Source organism: Ylistrum balloti, unplaced genomic scaffold, assembly GCF_031769215.1.
Source record: "Ylistrum balloti isolate Yb309-2 unplaced genomic scaffold, AGI_CSIRO_Ybal_v1 Utg369920, whole genome shotgun sequence".
Classification (NCBI taxonomy): domain Eukaryota; kingdom Metazoa; phylum Mollusca; class Bivalvia; order Pectinida; family Pectinidae; genus Ylistrum; species Ylistrum balloti.
The window spans coordinates 404,651-424,000 of record NW_026782038.1 but is presented as its reverse complement, the minus strand read 5'-3'; the positions used below and the strand labels follow the sequence as shown (position 1 = coordinate 424,000).

Sequence of the window (19,350 nt, the reverse complement as noted above, 5' to 3'; positions counted from 1 at the left end):
GTGATTTATGGAAAAAGAACACAAAAATTGAACCCCACAAAAATACTTGATTCTACAGTAATTGACTTCTAGACTTGATTGATATCATGATAACAGCAAGTCAAGAGAAACTGGAAAAAGTCATGTTAGAAATTGCAGTGAACCTCTAATTTCATATTGGTACTATTTCACGGATTTGTTTGCAAAGATATCATTATTCTTTTATTATATCTGAACTCTTCTGTTTTAATTTTGACTGCAGAGTTTTGAAAGGCTTCTTATGGATGGTTATGTTGCTGTAAATTTTGTTAGCATTGAACAAAATATCACACTTCAATATTGTTTATAAAACATGTGTATTAGACTTTTGTATAATTATAAGTACCAGTGTTTTTTCATGTGACATGAGAAAGCTTTTGGACAGTGATGTGCATTTTGGCAGACTTGCATGTAACAATAATGATAAAGTTTGCATTTTACTGGTATTCAGACACAAAGACAGTATAATGATCTCTTCAATTTGATGCTTTTGTAAGAAACAGAAAACAGAAACAGAACCAAAAAAATTATTATTGAATTTCAAGCTTAAAATTTTAATGGTAAAGTTTTAAATATAATGTTGAAGTTGTTATGGATAGGAGTCATTTATAATAGGTGTTTGTTATGGTACTGTTTCTGTGTTACAATTTACTATCAGCTTTTAGCATTTTTTACAAATTAATTCTTCCTAAACACTACAAATAATATCAAAGTAATTTTTTCCATCTATGATTCCTATTTAAAAATTTGTAGGGAAAAAGTAACGATCATATTTTTTTTTATCTTCCTTGTTGAAAACCATTTAAGCCATGCCTACAATAAATCCATCAGTGTATCATTTAAAGGTTAGTATGTTAATATGTACTTGCACAATAACAAGACTGTCAAAAGTTCTTATTTGTAATTGTTCATAAAACATAAAAAAAATGTCTTTTTTAAGCAGGAAGTAGCTAAGATTATGTTTAGTCAGAGTTTAAAGATATGCATTGGATAATTATTTTACTATGTATACCATAGTCATTAATTTATTCCTTAATCCACATCTCATCTTCATAGTTCCTTTTCCAGTAACAGTAATTAAGCTTCCGTCAACAAATATTTGAGAGTTAGGGTTATAATGCATTAAAATCATGTAATTTTTATGGTTCTTTTTGATGAAAGTAAAGAGATTCAAAGGTACCTATCAGTGTTTATTAGAACTAAAAGATCATACAAGTATTTAAATATATGTTAGTTACAATAGTACTGTAATGCTGTAATATATTTATTTCTTTTTAAAAGATAGTCCCGGGGTTTGCTGGAAAAGCCTTGCAATCACATATCATATATATTATGAAATCATTGTATGTTTTACGTTGATGACTTGTTGTCTGATAGTGATGTATATATATGTATTACAGAGTTAAATGATATTGGTATTACAGTCACTGAAAGGAGGACTGCAAGTAAAGAGTATGGAGAAACCATCACAGATCAATCAAATCTTAGCTTTCTAATCTTTATCTACTTAAGAAATACGAGAAAGTGCCATAGATTACTGTAAAGTAAATTAATTTTAGGTTGAATTTATATCTTTACACTTGTAACGTACAGGATATGGGTATAAACTGATTATGTTGATCATATGGACCATTATACCATACAAGTGTGAGAGCTAATCAAACAAGCTATTATATACTTAATGAATTCCAGACTATACACTTTTTTGAGTCTGTATGATTTGTTATTATGAGTAAGATAATTTCATTTCAATCTGTTCAGTGTTGTATGTCTGTGTGCTGAGTATTCTTGTTACACTGCTACATGTAGTGTACTTGTGACAGATGAAGAAATAAACTTATATTTTGAAAATTTGTTCTGTTACTTATTTAGATATTTATTGTAATATTGATTATAACAACTGCAACAAAGTTAGGGGTTATACTGGAATCACCCTGTCTGGATGTCTGTCGTATGCAAATATTACACAGAGAACTTTTCCTATTCCAAGGAAATATTGATATAAAAGACCATATGTACCGGTAGATATTCATCAACTTTTACTATCAATGGCCATTACTCCGCGGTCATTTGACAGATTTTATTATTTTTATCATGGTCAAATGGTATATAACTAATTAAAACCTATAGAAGGATGCCTAAGGTGTCTTAGAAAGAGTTATTATGGCAACACCATCCTGGACTCTGATTGGCCAAAATTTAGATATTATCTGATTTTTACCAAATTTGATGCAAGGGTACAAGGGGATGCCAAATATCACTATGGGTTTTATGTGTTATATCACTATGAAGCAAAATTGGCCGGAATTAAACAAGGGTAGCTGTACATTGTTTCTCTATGTAGCCATGGGTGATAATTCGTTCATTAGATTATGCCATTATAAAGGTTTTAATTATCATTTTAAAAATAAATCTTTGCTAAAATTGGTCTTGTCATGCTGAAGCGGACAATATGGGGTTTCATTTTTTCAGAATAATATTTTAGCTTTGTGTTGGAGATTACTATTTGGGCAGACTGAAATCTGTGACTACGCACCAAAAATAGCTTTACAGAAAGTCAAATTTTAGATGTGGTCATGTTGTGAAGGATTTCTTAAGATGGAATTTGCTGAAATATAACTAGTTTGTTACCATGACAGTATTGTTGATTTTATGATAGGTGTTCAGAAATAAATTTCTTCTCTAATATTGTAGTGTTTGGTTGGAATTGGCAGTATTTTTGCATTTTTAGCATTTTTCCAGTAGGTAACCATGACAATCATGTCAGAAATAAAAGGAAATTTTGTATTTACACAAATTTTATCTCTCTACAATTATTATGATTGTTATGTAGTTTATAAATATATATACATGTAATGATCTTTTTTTAAAACCAAACTGCTATACCGGTATATCTCAAACAGTTGACCAAAAGTCGGTGTCACTGCAGCAAAGGTCATGGTCAAATTTTGTATATTTTTCATCTATGGATATTTTATTATGACATTATGAAGAAAAGTTAGTTGATATTAAATAAGAAATCAACTGATTTAAAGTCAAGATCACTGTGGCAAAGGTCAAGTTTTGTATTTTTTTCACAGATGCGTATTTTCTTATGACATTATGAAGGTATTTTCCAAAATGTAGATTTTCCTTTGGTTGTCATGGTAACCGAACGAATGAAGAAGAAAATCCAAAATGTCTTGTCAGCTTTTGTTAGTATGGTCTTTTATATATAGATAGATATATAATACAACAGCACAATATATATTATATATTTATGTCTCCGAGATATTCATGGCAGATGCATGCAAAAGATGTTTAAATAATTTCCAACTATTTTAAAAAGTTGAAAAAATCTCTTTATTAAATGTGTTGTTATACATTAATTGAAAGGTTGTCTCCTAGTTTTCTGTCAATCATATGTAGCGGGTGGTGTTGTGCCAAAAAAAAAAAACCAAAACCGTTGGGTTCCTTCCATGTTTAATCGATGTAAAATAGACATTCTGGAATATACAATAGAACATAATCAAATACTCTCACAACTTCAAAAAAAGACAAAACCCGAGGAACCTGACATTTGAACATCCGTTTCACCCGCAAGCCATGATTCTAATGTATCCCGATAAAGTAAAAAACAAAGACGTATATCCAGGAGATAATTTCAACCAGAGACATATATAACACATGTGTTATAAGTGATATATACGTCTCTGTTTCAACCAATCAAACACCTTCGTCAAAGTCCGCCAAATGTCTTGTGTCCAGTCGGTCAGTGAACACTACTCACGTACATATGTACATACCTATACGCTACACAAAGGGACGCGCTCGCCAATACGTATAAACGTTACGCGCGCAGGTAAAACGTGACACATACGTCTCTGGTGACACTAACGATGTTCGCGATGATAAATAATACACACGTGCATAAACAGTACATAAATATATATTACAATACCAAATAAAGATACTACAGGAATCACTACCATTATACAAAATATGACCCTATTACATTGGGTGGTCGATTCCTGGAACGGACCTGAAAAGGTAAGATGTCACCTGCCCGACCCCGGGTGCTCTGGTTTCTTCCCACAATAAGACCCCTCGTGCGCTTAGATCCGAGCCAACAGGTGATTAGTATAAGTTGAAATAACTTGTTTCGCAATTGTTGTAAAATATATAAAGTTTATATTTATTACATTGTTTGTCTAGTGACAAAAAGAATGCGGAAAAACCAAAAAATAAAGGGTCTTCTATATTGTGATTGCCATTTTCTTTTCTGACAACGTTGGCAGAAATGTGATGATCATTAATTGGTGATTAGGTTGAAAATCTGAGAGGTCACTTACAAATGAAAGAAAAATCGTATTAGATATATCATCTGAAGTTTTGACACTAGTTCTGCAAGTAAGGGGGGAGAACTCATCATGAAGTCAGAAAGCTACCTAACTCTTTTGTAAAGGAAACCAAAGAACGTCCTCAGTAAGAATGGCGGAAGTGAGTGTCTGCGATTTTTTCCTATAATGATTTGTTTCAAATATATTTAATTCCCATCGTCTACCGACGGGCTAGTTTTACACTTATGATTTGAAGAGACGTGTAGTATTTTTGAGTTGTTGACAATTGGAAATACTGTGTAGAAATCGTTAACATAGTGGCAAGGTCTCGCTGAAATGTCACATGACACTAAACCCTGTAAACTGGTGTAACGCTGCTTCCATGATATGGATATATATAAAGCGCTCGCTATTATGGCAACGATATGTTCATATTAGGATATCGACCAATTCCTGAGTCTTATTTCATATAATTAACATTGTATACAGTCTAACTATCAAAGTGTACAGTGATACATCCGTTTGCTATAATCATTTCTCGTGCAATGATACAAATGTCATATTGTTGTTTACAGGAAATAAAAACACACCTGTCCAAATTGATGAAAACGTAAGTAGCAAATCTTTATAGAAGTATTTCTGAAACTTGAAATATGCAATTAAGAAATTTTATCCAAACAGTATGTCTATATTATATAAATTTTCTCCTGGAGATTAATTTTGACTGTTGGATAACACAGTTGACTTCTATTGTTTTAAAATGTTCAAAATGAATTAGTGTTTATTCAAAGAAATTCCTGTATACCTAGCACAAAAATCGGTCTTTGTTCAGTACTACGTAATTCTCGCAAATCATAATCTTTATAGGCATAGCGTTATCATGGGATGAGAAGATTTAGTCCGAAAGGTTATGACTTTCCGCGATTTTAGTTTTAGCTCGTCCGCGACTAAGTTAAATATGAAATCTTTGGACTAGAAAAAATTTATAAAAACTTTCGTATGTATTTTATTTTTAAAATTTTATTTTTTTGTAGCGTTACAGGCCTTTATGCTATCTTAGTAACAGACAGAGATGGTGTTCCAGTTGTCAAGGGTAAGGTGTATTGTTTTGGAGAAAAAATGTTTAAGTCTCTGTATTCTTTATTCTATAGAGTTGACTTGGCAACTATTGTCAATTATATGGCTTCCTTTTAAATAAAGGAAGGGGCAGTTCCTTAGGACTGTAAACTTGTGGTTAAGAGTGCATTACTATTGTTGCTAGAATGTCATACAAGTAACATCAGTGGCAAAAATGAAAATTAGAACTGGTGATTATAGGCACAAATATACATTACCAAGTACCAGATCACAGTACTTTTGGTTATTATTGCAAATTGTATATGTTTTTTTGGTATAACAGTGTCATCAGAGCAGGCCCCAGAATTGGCATTACGACAAGACTTTCTTTGTACATTCAGTGCAGGAACAGAGCAAGCCAACAAAATAGGGTTTAAGAAGAATAATGCTGTTGTCTGCATGTACCAAAACTATCAGGTATTGCAAAAATCAATGTTCACATTGTTACTGATATTGGCTCCAAAGAGTGGTGGAACATAGGCTGAAACTGTGGACAAAATGGGAATGTTCAACTACATTATCACATGATAGGAAAATATTCTCGATGATAATATTTATTAAAATTTTCCACCAACTCCTATCTATAACCAAATAAGGAATAAGTACTTAGCTGGTACAAGTAAACTGCTATCTTCTGACTGTGACATACATTGCAGAGAGTGATACAGGTGAGAGCATCAATCTCACTGTTATAAAGTTCATTGGGTTGGTGATTGATCTTAAGATATGGTGATAACATGTCATTGGTTAGCATTTGGTATTGAAATGAAATCCTTAAATCAATAACTTGAATTTAACAAGCTAGTATATCAAAATAAAGACAAGCTATTAAGGGTATCAAAAATCTTGGATAGTGCCAAACTGTTAGCTTTTTAATGTACTGTTAATAATTACAAAAAAAGTTCTGTTATATGCAAATTTGTCTCTTTTTTCTAGGTGGTACAAGTAAACTGTCGTCCTCTGACTGTGACATACATTGCAGAGAGTGATACAAATACAGGTGAGAGTAACTTATAGTTATTAGAGCTTTTGAGAACTTCTTATCAACAACTAACTTATTGGAGATAGTGTTTTAAACTTTCAGTATCTTTCATCGTCATACATTGAATGCTAATGATATCAGATTTCACTGTAGTCTACTTTTAATTGCATTTGATGAAATAAAATTCACAAAATGTTTACACCTATTCCTCAAGATATAAATGTAATAAATACATATTACATTTATATTGTAGATACATCTTTGACCTGTATACAACAGATTGCAAATTAAAGTTTTCTTTTTTTTCTTTTTAAAATAATACATGTTCATTTGTAGCATTACATGGTATTATCTTAAACTGTATCACAATATGAGTCAATACAATACAAGTCTAAGGGCTACAATACAGTGATTATCAGAGTGTAATATACATTCAGAGTTCACTATAAACTTAAAAATGAATTATTACATATCACTAAGAAAATATTTTTGGACTAAATGGTGTTTCCAATACATTGAATACATTTTCTGATTAATCTTATGTAGTATCCCTTATAAATATTGTCTTTGATTAACAATACACTCTCTATATCAGCCATGGTGTTTACTCAGATGTTTTGTAATGTTTTAACCAGTTCTACTTACCTCAAAACTTCTGGAGTGTATAAGGTGCATTATATAGTAACAGTAAAGTGTATTTGTATTGGTTGATAGCATATCATTTTGATAAGTGTTATTTGCCAAGACTTATCTGCCTTCACTATTCACTAAGTTATTCTATCATTTAGATCTAATAATTCTGACATCCAGAAGACTGAGTACCTAGTAACTGTCACATATGATATTAATACAGAAACCTTTACAACTGGATGAAGAATAGGTTTCTGTGTGTTTTTCTGTTCTTATATAACTCTTCTGGTTTGTAGAGTTTGTATAGCATATAATCACTCTAATAGTCATCATAATCTATGGTATCATCTAGTCTAACAATTCTGATGTACACTGAACTTAAATCAAGCTTAAGTGTCAAATAATGAAACATAATCACAGATACCTTTATATCTGTGTGTATTTAGGGTCTTAGTGACTTTCTCTTTTCATGCAACTGTTTCAGTCTTAAATGATTTTCTCTTCTTAAGTATTTTTTTTATCTGTAGAATTTGGATTGGAACTGATAGTAATTATCATAAAAGTTCTTGTAATTTATATTTTATCAATACTAGTTTGATGTGTTTGCAGGGTTGCTGTTGAGTTTAAAAGAAGATATGAAAGACATTTTAAATGACATTTCATCGGTTGTCATCACGTCATAAAGGGAAATGTCAAGTACAAGATATAGTGTATCCTAAGTTATTCTGGAAAAGAAATATTGAGAAACCTGCCATGCTGGAGAGAGAGCCTGGACTTTGTTTTTGACATTTAAGTGATTACACAAAAATTGAACATGTTATTTTGCACACAGAAAAAGAAACCAAAAAAAAAAAAAACCCAAAAAACTGGTGTGAAAGGAAAGCATGTTCATATTTGTGTATTGATCCTGTAATGAGTGAGAGTTTCTGCAATGATAGTTATGAAATTGAGTGGAATATTTATGAAAGTGAAGTGCCAATGAAGTAACAAATATTCTGGATGAATTTGTGGTATTAATGTTACAAGAGGATTGTATACAACACACAATATACAAAGAATTGTTCATCTATTAATTTTGTTATTTTGGTTTTAGTTAAGCTGATATGTTTTGAATTTGTAACATTTCAGATTTCCCAAACTCCTGAAAGTTAACTTAAGATGAAAAATATCAAATGTCTTGTATGAATTTCATCATTTCACTTCAGTTAAATAAAGCTTTGTGCAAGATTGATATAATATTAAAGGATGGTGTGTGAGTGGTATCAGAGAAAGAGAGATCAGGGATATTGTGCGATGTCTAAAAACAGCTACAAGATTTTATGAAATAATCTATCAGATCAGATACACAAGATCCTTTTCTTGCACCTTTTCTGTTGAGTGTCTGTCAGTTATCATTTTCTGACAAAGACTTCTTTTTAATATATCCAGAATTACATAGAGATCTCACATAGGATGAGGAATGATCCTCAATTATAATGATTAAGTTCTTACAATGAACTAAAACAGTTGACAGATCTTATTTATGTATCGAAATGTGTAGGTTGTACCAAATACAAAAGATGTTATCAACAAACCTAAGTTAACAAAACAAGCTTTTGCATATGTATGTTCCTTGTGCAAAATATATTGAGAAAGAATAATGAAAAATAAAAACTTGGAGTCGAATTTTCATACATGATTCAGACATTTCTGTTTCTTTGATTTGTATACAAATTATCTATTATACCTAGTGCAAAACATGTATTTAATGCAAAAGATTACTTCGTGTGAAAGAAAGTATTTTAGTATGTGGTAGAAAATGGATACCTGCATTTATGTTATGGAAAAGCCTGTTGCTGTATATAATGTTGATGAAGCAATAGAATAATAAAAAGATTTACATTAATAAATGTGAAGATTTTACACACACCAGCTGTCAAACTAATTATTCCTCAACTTATGGTTCTTCTCTGGATATGGAAATAGTTTCGGCACTGAAGCTGAGCTAAAGGCAGTAAACACTTTGACTGGCTTTCTCTTCAGAATCACTCTGATTTTCTCACACATAATGTTGTTCAGTTGTAATAATTTGAAACCTTTGTGATGAAATGGATATAAAGTGTGGATACTTAACTTAACATGACTATGATGACTTTTGATTAACTAAGACCACCTTTTATGTAATTACACATGTGTAATGACTTATTCCTTATAACTCAAGAATATTATTGAGGCTGCTGCTTCGGAAATGGTTAAGCCATGTTGATGTGTATTAATCATTATTCTGTAATACTGTACATCATGATACAGAGGTGTTTGTTAGTCAGAACTCTGTATGACCTTATGACATGGGGATGTGGGTTTGTCAGAACTCTGTATGACCTTATGACATTGGGATGTGGGTTAGACAGAACTCTGTATGACCTTATGACATGGGGATGTGGGTTAGTCAGAACTCTGTAAGACCTTATGACATGGGGATGTCGGTTAGTCAGAACTCTGTATGACCTTATGACATGGGGATGTGGGTTAGTCAGAACTCTGTAAGACCTTATGACATTGGGATGTGGGTTAGTCAGAACTCTGTATGACCTTATGACATGGGGATGTGGGTTTGTCAGAACTCTGTATGACCTTATGACATTGGGATGTGGGTTAGTCAGAACTCTGTATGACATTATGACACGGGGATGTCGGTTAGTCATAACTCTGTATGACATTATCTACCTATCTAAATATAAAACGCCCCGATCCAGTTGGCGTGACTAAATTAATGTTTACCGATCATGGCTAAAAGCACTAGGTTGTATACTTAATATACTGTACAGTCACCGGTTAAGTAACTTCAGTCAGATATACAGGACTGATAGTGAAGGGACATTGTTTTAATATTCAGTATGAAAACGCTGGTTTTCGCACCGGTAAATTGAAGTATTAACAGACGTGAAACACACCAACAGGAACGGTAAATTGAAGTATTAACAGACGTGAAACACACCAACAGGAACGGTAAATTGAAGTATTAACAGACGTGAAACACATCAACAGGACTGGTAAATTGAAGTATTAACAGACGTAAAACACATCAACAGGACTGATAAATTGAAGTATTAACAGACGTGAAACACACCAACATGACCGGTAAATTGAAGTATTAACAGACGTGAAACACGCCAACATGACCGGTAAATTGAAGTATTAACAGACCTAGAACACGCCAACAGGACTGGTAAATTGAAGTATTAACAGACGTGAAACACATCAACAGGACTGATAAATTGAAGTATTAACAGACGTGAAACACATCAACAGGACTGATAAATTGAAGTATTAACAGACGTGAAACACGCCAACATGACCGGTAAATTGAAGTATTAACAGACGTAAAACACGCCAACAAGACTGGTAAATTGAAGTATTAACAGACGTGAAACACGCCAACAGGACTGGTAAATTGAAGTATTAACAGACGTAAAACACGCCAACATGACCGGTAAATTGAAGTATTAACAGACGTGAAACACATCAACAGGACTGATAAATTGAAGTATTAACAGACGTGAAACACGCCAACATGACCGGTAAATTTAAGTATTAACAGACGTAAAACACATCAACAGGACTGATAAATTGAAGTATATTAACAGACGTGAAACACACCAACAGGACTGGTAAATTGAAGTATTAACAGACGTAAAACACGCCAACATGACCGGTAAATTGAAGTATTAACAGACGTGAAACACATCAACAGGACTGATAAATTGAAGTATTAACAGACGTGAAACACATCAACAGGACTGATAAATTGAAGTATTAACAGACGTGAAACACACCAACATGACCGGTAAATTGAAGTATTAACAGACGTAAAACACGCCAACAGGACTGGTAAATTGAAGTATTAACAGACGTGAAACACACCAACATGACCGGTAAATTGAAGTATTAACAGACGTGAAACACGCCAACAGGACTGGTAAATTGAAGTATTAACAGAAGCGAAACAAACCAACAGAACCGGTAAATTGAAGTATTAACAGACGTGAAACACACTAACAATATGAGGTCAACGGCCGAAGAAACATTTGACAGATCAGTCGCAAGAAGCTTGGCCGGAGAGTACTGATTATCACAAAATGAACGAGTAAGCTTTCTGTTCATTTTTTCACATTCTTATAGTGGTTTCGTATGCAAATCTTTAAAACAGTCGTGATGAAATAGAATGGTACTGAGGCTAAGAGAGTGAAAGATGAGGTTTCGCTGGAAATTAATTACGTACTTACATTATTTTTACATCGTCTGGAAATAGATCCCTGTCTGGAAATGTCTTGTTTTTAGAATAAAGTGACGTGGTTAAGTTGATTTGAATACGACCTGTAATTTAATCAAAGTACTGTAAGTACCGAGGACACAAAACGACAGAAAAATATTTTAATCGTGATTGATGTGAATGTTAATGTTTTACAAAATAAAGAGTTAAAATATCAATCAAAACAGAGAAGTGTGAAGAGTTACAAGAATAAAATTGAAATTCTGGACATGTAACTGAATATGTTGAATATGCATCAAATATTCCTTACTTATGAATGACATTGTGGAAAATGTGTTTTTTGTTAAGTTTTCCTATAACACGGAGAAAGTGTAATGAGTCTACTTTTGATGTCTAACCACTTCATCATAGTCTGGATACAACACCATGTTGTTGATAGAACCTCTTGATCGTTATGCATTGTCCGTTAACTTTCACATTTTCAGCTTCTAAAGAACCGCTGATCCGATTCAAATCAAACGTGGTCTCTGGCATCAGTAGTCAAAGGCACAAAATTTGAGTTCCTCATTCTCTAGGGTTTACGGCACTGGCAAACACAGTGAACACATGTCATTTTAAATAATTTACTTGAAAACCAATACTTTCTTTTTCTTTTTGCATAGGCATATACATTTGAAAGTTTCAGGAAGTAAAGCAAACATTTTCTTCGCTAGGTTGTAAGATCACATTGTCAAGATCAACACTTTTCTCTAAAATCTTCAACTTTTTGTTTAGGCCATGAATAACAATGCGAAGAGAATGATATGAATATTGTGGTTTAAAAGTAACAGGATCAAAGCTCGGCGACATATAGAAGAAGTAAACTGCCAATTTTCTTCGAATCCGTATATTTTTGTAATTTAGCCAATTTATTTTACATCGCACAAGACATCAAGTCTGTAACCAATATAATTTTCTTAGTGTCACGTGTTGGTAATGTTTAGGCATTTCAGTGTTAGGTTTTTAGGAAACCTGTACCTTGTGAAAAAATACCTGTAGGCGTTGGGATTCCACACTCCGCTATGATGATAAGGTAATACTCAGGTGTGTAGGTTTAAGGGGTTGCTAAGTACGCCATCTTGGATTTCCGTTGCTATAGAAATCCAAGATGGCCGACACCTATGCAACGATCTTTAAAATAACATCGAATTCGTGTCTTTTCATATGTCCGTATCTTTTTCTTTGTTGTGTTGAATCCTCGTTATTTACTAATTCTATGTGTGAGGCTATTCATTTTTTCTTTTCTCTTTCAATTGATTTTATACCCAATCCTCTCGTTACTGTTCTGGCAAAAACACATTAAATTGTAAAATACTTCAATGACTTTACAAGCAAATCTTATACTAAAAATCTATCTGGACTAGCTAAACAAACCTACACAGTTGTGAAAATTTTTTTAATATTCTCATTTTTTAAAATCGATATTAGATTTTTTCAGTGTCCACCGATTAAATCTAACGAAGGTTTGGACAGGGATCTAGTTCTGTAAAAAGCATTCACAAAGCTGAAGAAGGTACCAAATGTTCAGAACGGTGAAACGATCACCTATCCCATCCGTGACTCCTGTCACTAAATCTTCTTCCGCTGGAAAACACAGGTCTTGAACTGCTAATAATGAAAACGCCAGAAACGCTTTCTGTAAAGAAAATAGATAGTGTATGTGCTTGCTAACAGTATTTCTTGTGTTAATAATGGTCATCTCGTTGCAGGTTTCGTATGGTTGAAGGTAAACTCGATGACGATAAAAATGAAATGAAGTCGGTGCTTTTATCCAGAGTTCTGGACAGAAAATTTCACCTTACACAGGAAGTAGTGGATCTCAAAAGGAAAACTTTGTTGATGTATGAATGGTTGATAAATTATGACGATTGTCATGTGTCGATATGGTACATTCTGATATAGATTTAATGTTTATAGATCAACTTGTTACTGTATTGTACCCAGATCAGCCTGTCCCGATAAACAGCCACAACACCATTCTGAACATAACGGAGGCGACTGACTGTCGATCAGGCTTCGTGAATCTAAAGTTACGTCAGTTAGGGTGTAAAGGTCGCTTAGCTTTATGGACAGCAATTATTCGTCTCAAGTGATATCTTCTGGGAAGAAAGCGGCGACTTACTTAGAAGATCAGGCCTAGCTAACGAATGCAACGGCCCGAGCAACAGCGTGGATATGCTTTTAGGTATAGACGTTGTAATTTGTTTCTCGTGTAGCAGCTGGCCAAGAGAGGCAGAAGAATGGGCAACACGTCCGCGGCTTAATGGATGGCCAAGTGCAAATTTGATAGGAAAAATTAAACAAAATGGTTATCACCTTGTCCCCGTAGGAGATAAATGTTCCAACAACACACTATTGGAATGGCGGATAACATTTGTATCAGCAGAGCGATGTTTAGTCCACTCTCTGAGTCACATCCAATTCCAGGTTTACGTCCTGTTGAAATACTTCTTAAAGCAAATCCAAGTTATTGTTCAAGAAACAATTGGCGATAAAGATATACTGTGCTCTTATTTCATGAAAACACTCATATTTTTCGCGGCCGAAAATTCCCATCCGATGTTTTGGCAAGAGAACCTGTTCTACTGTTTTTGGTTTTGCTTTAACATGTTGATCCACTGGGTATGGGTAGGCTACTGTCCAAATTATTTCATTCCTACCAACAACATGTTCCAAAGGAAAGTTCACGGGGAACACCAACGATATTTTAAACAACTATCATGGGATGAAATGGATGTGTCTGTCGCTCGGAAAACTCATCTCTCCTAATTTTGGCAGATCGTTTACTGCCAGGACAAAAGCCGAACTTCAATTTCCTCAAGTTTCAAAAGAAGTTGATTGTATTATTGATGTAACAGTCTTAAACAAATGCCGCAAAACTCCTACGATTCATGGTAATCCGATGAAAATGATGACGAAAAGTCTTCATTTACTTTCGAAATCAAAAACGGAATGTGAGGAGGTCGTTACGTATTGCTACGTCAGGTACACTATCACTTAGCAGGACCATTGACTGAGCAACTGAGGTACCAGGTCAGAGCAACAAACTCAGGTACAACAATCTGAGAAAAGGTAAACGCTGGTTCATTCCCCGGACATCGTTTAGAACAAACGTATTGTATTTGGCTACCTTCCACTTCTTGATGGGAAACTTCAGGAAATCATTGGAGATCTGCAGACAAGTCAGGACTCTTGCATCCGGTTTAAAATGGAATGTTTTGCACAGATCACCGGAAGAAATAGAAAGGTACGAGAAGAAATACTCAGGACATGGGTACACTTTACTGTCAAGATGCCATAAAGAATTTATGGACATTTTGATATTTCCAAAGAAAGAACAATGGATGTGTCTTCCCCACCTCCATACAGAATTAGCAAAGTGCAATGGTCATATCAGTATCCCACCCTTACCGTACCTAATGTTTCTAAAGTTTCTATGTTATCACGAACTTGGTGATATCACAGGGCGTGATGCTGCACTCCGCGACTTTATAGTGGTCAAGTATGACAAAGTATAGGGTGGTCATACAAACTGGAGGGTGCACTCTCTACTGGAAATTTGATACAAGATCGTAGAAGACAACAGCAGAGCCACTCGGGCCTCTGAAAACTCGAAAGTTTCTTTGGCTACACATCCGTGGCAAAGATAATTAATGAGTTCGTGATAGAGAGGAAAGCTGTGGTGTATATATGTTTAAGGTCCTCATCAACAGCATAGCTGTGGATGTCTGATTGTTAAGAAATTACAGCTGTGGTGTGTCTATGATTGAGGCCCTGATAGAGAAGAGAATTATGGTGTATCTATATTTAAGTACTTATAGAGGGTATAGCTATAATGTATCTATATTGAATATTTTATAATATCTAAAAACTGGTTACATTGGATGGACTGATGAAACCAATGATACCGTATAACAGGGTTGTTATAAAAGCTCAATATATTACTCAATTTATATGCTTTTCTGATTCTTCAAACACTCAATGATATACAAAGCATGTTAAGTATATATTTATATACAGGCTGTGTTTTGATAGGTTATTAGACATCTGAGACTGGAGTAGTAGTATTATTGATTACAGAGTAGTAATCACATTGAGGATAGTGTCAGCATGGATTACAAACATGTACCAATATATCGTTATTTTCAGTGTAATTCCCTCATTTTAACCAATATAATGATTCATCAGCTTGTATCGTATGTTATCTCATGTTTTTATACAAATCACATCTTCCCAGAGTTTTCCTACCTTTCACTCACTATTATATACAGAGGTAGGCAATTGATCACATATGGGTTGTCAGGTGGCACAGTGGTAACACTCACTTTTCACCTAGGCATCAGGGTTTGATTCATAGAATGATCATGAATAGGTATGGGGGTCACCTGGTTATTCCCGGGTCTCCAGTTGCCTCCCACAAAAAGATCTCATATGTACTTCCATCCGGGGTAACAAGAGTAATTGTTAATAAATTGGAAAAACTTATTTCACAATTGTTGTAAAATAAAATATGTTTGATTAGGTGGCACAGTGGTGTTAACACTTGCCCGTCATTATGGTGACCTGCATTTAAACGTGTTATTGGGCAAGAAAAAGTATAAGGTAATCTGTGTGACTTTGTAGGTCATCCCTAGTTACTATGGGTTCTTCTCCATGTAAGAATATTATTGCATACTTCCATCCAGTCCAATGAAGCATGATTAACATTTACTAATATAGCGTGTTATTGTTGTAAAATAAATTATATCTTATATAACATGTTATTGAGTGTAAGAAATGATAACTTCTGGTAGAGATGAATTATGCCTCTTGTGAACATTTTCAGAATGTGTACTGTATTTATATAGATAAGAAAACAATCCCTTGTTAAGAATAAACAGTTTAATTTGATTACCATTGTTTGATTGCATTATTAAGGATGATATAAAAGAAAATTTGAATGAATTTATATCAGTTAAATGGTAAATTGTCACTGATACAGAAAAATGTAGAAGGCATAAAATCCTTCATCCACAAATTAGCAGTACAGCTCTTTCAATCAGCAAAAATGATATTCTTTCTTTCCCAACTTTCACACATTCACTTCATAATTTGAGATGTATGGGAAGAGAAGCATTTGGTCCCCAAAGGTGTTTTTCACAAGGAAGCAAATTTCACAGGTGGGATTAAAGCTACTACATCCACACATACTGAGTAACAATGTACACTTTTATACAGCGATGTAAAAATGAAGAAGTATAGTAATTAAATACATAACACTGAAATCAGACCCCGGGACTAAGATATCAGACAGATAGAACATTCTAGTTAATCTCCTAAGCTGCTCTAGCATATACAACACTTTTTTAACTGAAATTTACATTCACTCTCTGGAAAAAATCAATGGTAACTTTAACCTCCAAAGAAAAGTAATTCCATCTTCATGCACCATTATTAGTCTAGGAGAAGATTAGGACCTATGCACTTGACCAATGGGCATCTATCATCTTTGTTTAATTAAATTTATATTATGCTAAATTTGCTTCTAAAAATTTTAGTATGAGGAAAGGGGATAAGGGTTGGTTAAGGATGGAAGGGAGGGGAAACATTATCATCATGTAGGGGGTATAGGTTAGGGATGGTGTGAGGGGAGCAGTGAGGAGTACAGGTTAGGGATGATGTGAGGGGAGCAGTGAGGAGTAAAGGTTAGGGATGGTGTGAGGGGAGCAGTGAGGAGTATAGGTTAGGGATGATGTGAGGGGAGCAGTGAGGAGTAAAGGTTAGGGATGGTGTGAGGGGAGCAGTGAGGAGTAAAGGTTAGGGATGGTGTGAGGGGAGCAGTGAGGAGTAAAGGTTAGGGATGGTGTGAGGGGAGCAGTGAGGAGTAAAGGTTAGGGATGGTGTGAGGGGAGCAGTGAGGAGTATAGGTTAGGGATGATGTGAGGGGAGCAGTGAGGAGTAAAGGTTAGGGATGGTGTGAGGAGAGCAGTGAGGAGTAAAGGTTAGGGATGGTGTGAGGGGAGCAGTGAGGAGTAAAGGTTAGGGATGGTGTGAGGAGAGCAGTGAGGAGTAAAGGTTAGGGATGGTGTGAGGGGAGCAGTGAGGAGTAAAGGTTAGGGATGGTATGAGGGGAGCAGTGAGGAGTAAAGGTTAGGGATGGTGTGAGGGGAGCAGTGAGGAGTATAGGTTAGGGATGATGTGAGGGGAGCAGTGAGGAGTACAGGTTAGGGATGATGTGAGGGGAGCAGTGAGGAGTACAGGTTAGGGATGATGTGAGGGGAGCAGTGAGGAGTACAGGTTAGGGATGATGTGAGGGGAGCAGTGAGGAGTACAGGTTAGGGATGGTGTGAGGGAAGAAGTGAGGAGTATAGGTTAGGGATGATGTGAGGGGAGCAGTGAGGAGTACAGGTTAGGGATGATGTGAGGGGGGCAGTGAGGAGTACAGGTTAGGGATGATGTGAGGGGAGCAGTGAGGAGTACAGGTTAGGGATGATGTGAGGGGAGCAGTGAGGAGTAAAGGTTAGGGATGGTGTGAGGGGAGCAGTGAGGAGTATAGGTTAGGGATGGTGTGAGGGGAGCAGTGAGGAGTACAGGTTAGGGATGGTGTGAGGGGAGCAGTGTGGAGTACAGGTTAGGGATTGTGTGAGGGGAGCAGTGAGGGAGGCGTATAGGTAAGGGATGAGGTTCAGTTAAGGGGATGGGTGGTTACAGAGTTTTGATATACGAGGGGTGTGTTAAAGCTGATTTATCACAACTGACCTTCAGAATAATGATTTATCACCACTGAACTTCAGAATAATGATTTATCAACACTGACTTTCAGAATAATGATTTATCATCACTGACCTTCAGAATAATGATTTATTACCACTGAACTTCAAAATAATGATTTATCACCACTGACCTTCAGAATAATGATTTATCACAACTGACCTTCAGAATAATGATTTATCGCCACTGAACTTCAGAATAATGATTTATCACCACTGACCTTCAGAATAATGATTTATCACAACTGACCTTCAGAATAATGATTTATCGCCACTGAACTTCAGAATAATGATTTATCATCACTGACCTTCAGAATAATGATTTATCACCACTGACCTTCAGAATCTTGTTTTCATTTAAAATAAGTGCAAATGGTTCAAAAGGAAGTTAATCAGTTGTACTTCTGTGTATTAATTACATATGCAATTGAAAATTCCAATTGTAAAAACAAAATAAAGCAAATTAGCTATTAAAAGACCATGATTGCACTAATATTCTTAATGAATTCTGATAAACAATGTGTTTACCTACATTATTGTTAGAAAACAACAATTTAGATTTGAACACATGACTTTAAAAATGACATCACGATTTTTAATGACATATATTTCACAACATCAATCGTGAAACACGGTATAGTAATTAGCATGTCAGTAAGCTATAATTTCTAGCTTTTACTTACCATCTTCATCACTACTGAGAGGGGAAAGAATCAGTGAATGAGATTCTAATCCTGTGTACTTATTATGGCAGAGTAAAACATTCAAAACCACCAGGAAACTCTCTGTTGGCCAATGCTCTCTCATATTTTCTCACTTGGAGATCGTAACATTATCATTACAAGCCAAAAATATTTTTACAGTTTTCTAGTTTTCTTTGGTTCTGATTTCTGAGACGTAAAGATGATTATTACAAAAAGGGCCTGTATGCCTTGTTTTCTCTCAGTTTCAAGGAGGGAGGGAGGTGGTGTTATGCTGCTTTCTATTATCCACTTTTATTCAAACAAAAATATATGGCAAATATTGTCAATGTAATGAACAGTATTGTTCATTCTTTTCTCCAGGCATGTGTCGTGCCAAAAATTGCATGTCTCATGAAAATTTTGAAGCAGGTTTCCGTAGGACTTTAAAGTGCAAGTAATTTGTCAAACAGATTTTTAATCCTTATACACCAGAAAAACCACTGAATACACAGAAGGGTTTAGTATTTTTGAGAGAAAACTGATGTGTTGACAGAAAATCACA

General features: G+C 34.7%; 1 protein-coding gene and 1 pseudogene across 1 annotated transcript; both read left to right on the top strand.

Annotated features, from left to right (window-relative positions):
* The first annotated feature begins 4,475 nt into the window (after positions 1 to 4,475).
* Positions 4,476 to 9,177, top strand: LOC132546888 (ragulator complex protein LAMTOR3-B-like). Its single transcript, XM_060210615.1, has 6 exons — positions 4,476 to 4,497; positions 4,913 to 4,947; positions 5,372 to 5,430; positions 5,737 to 5,870; positions 6,390 to 6,453; positions 7,675 to 9,177. The coding sequence occupies exons 1-6, from the start codon at positions 4,489 to 4,491 to the stop codon at positions 7,746 to 7,748; spliced, it is 375 nt and encodes a 124-aa protein (XP_060066598.1). The 5' UTR covers positions 4,476 to 4,488; the 3' UTR covers positions 7,749 to 9,177.
* A 4,062-nt stretch (positions 9,178 to 13,239) lies between these two features.
* Positions 13,240 to 14,357, top strand: LOC132546919 (uncharacterized; annotated as a pseudogene).
* Positions 14,358 to 19,350: the final 4,993 nt, after the last annotated feature.

Bases quoted from the DNA above. Each gene is read 5' to 3' on its own strand.
- LOC132546888 (XM_060210615.1), top strand. The intron at 5,871-6,389 runs GTATTGCAAAAA...TCTTTTTTCTAG, and splicing joins GCATGTACCAAAACTATCAG to GTGGTACAAGTAAACTGTCG. The intron at 6,454-7,674 runs GTGAGAGTAACT...ATGTGTTTGCAG, and splicing joins AGAGAGTGATACAAATACAG to GGTTGCTGTTGAGTTTAAAA.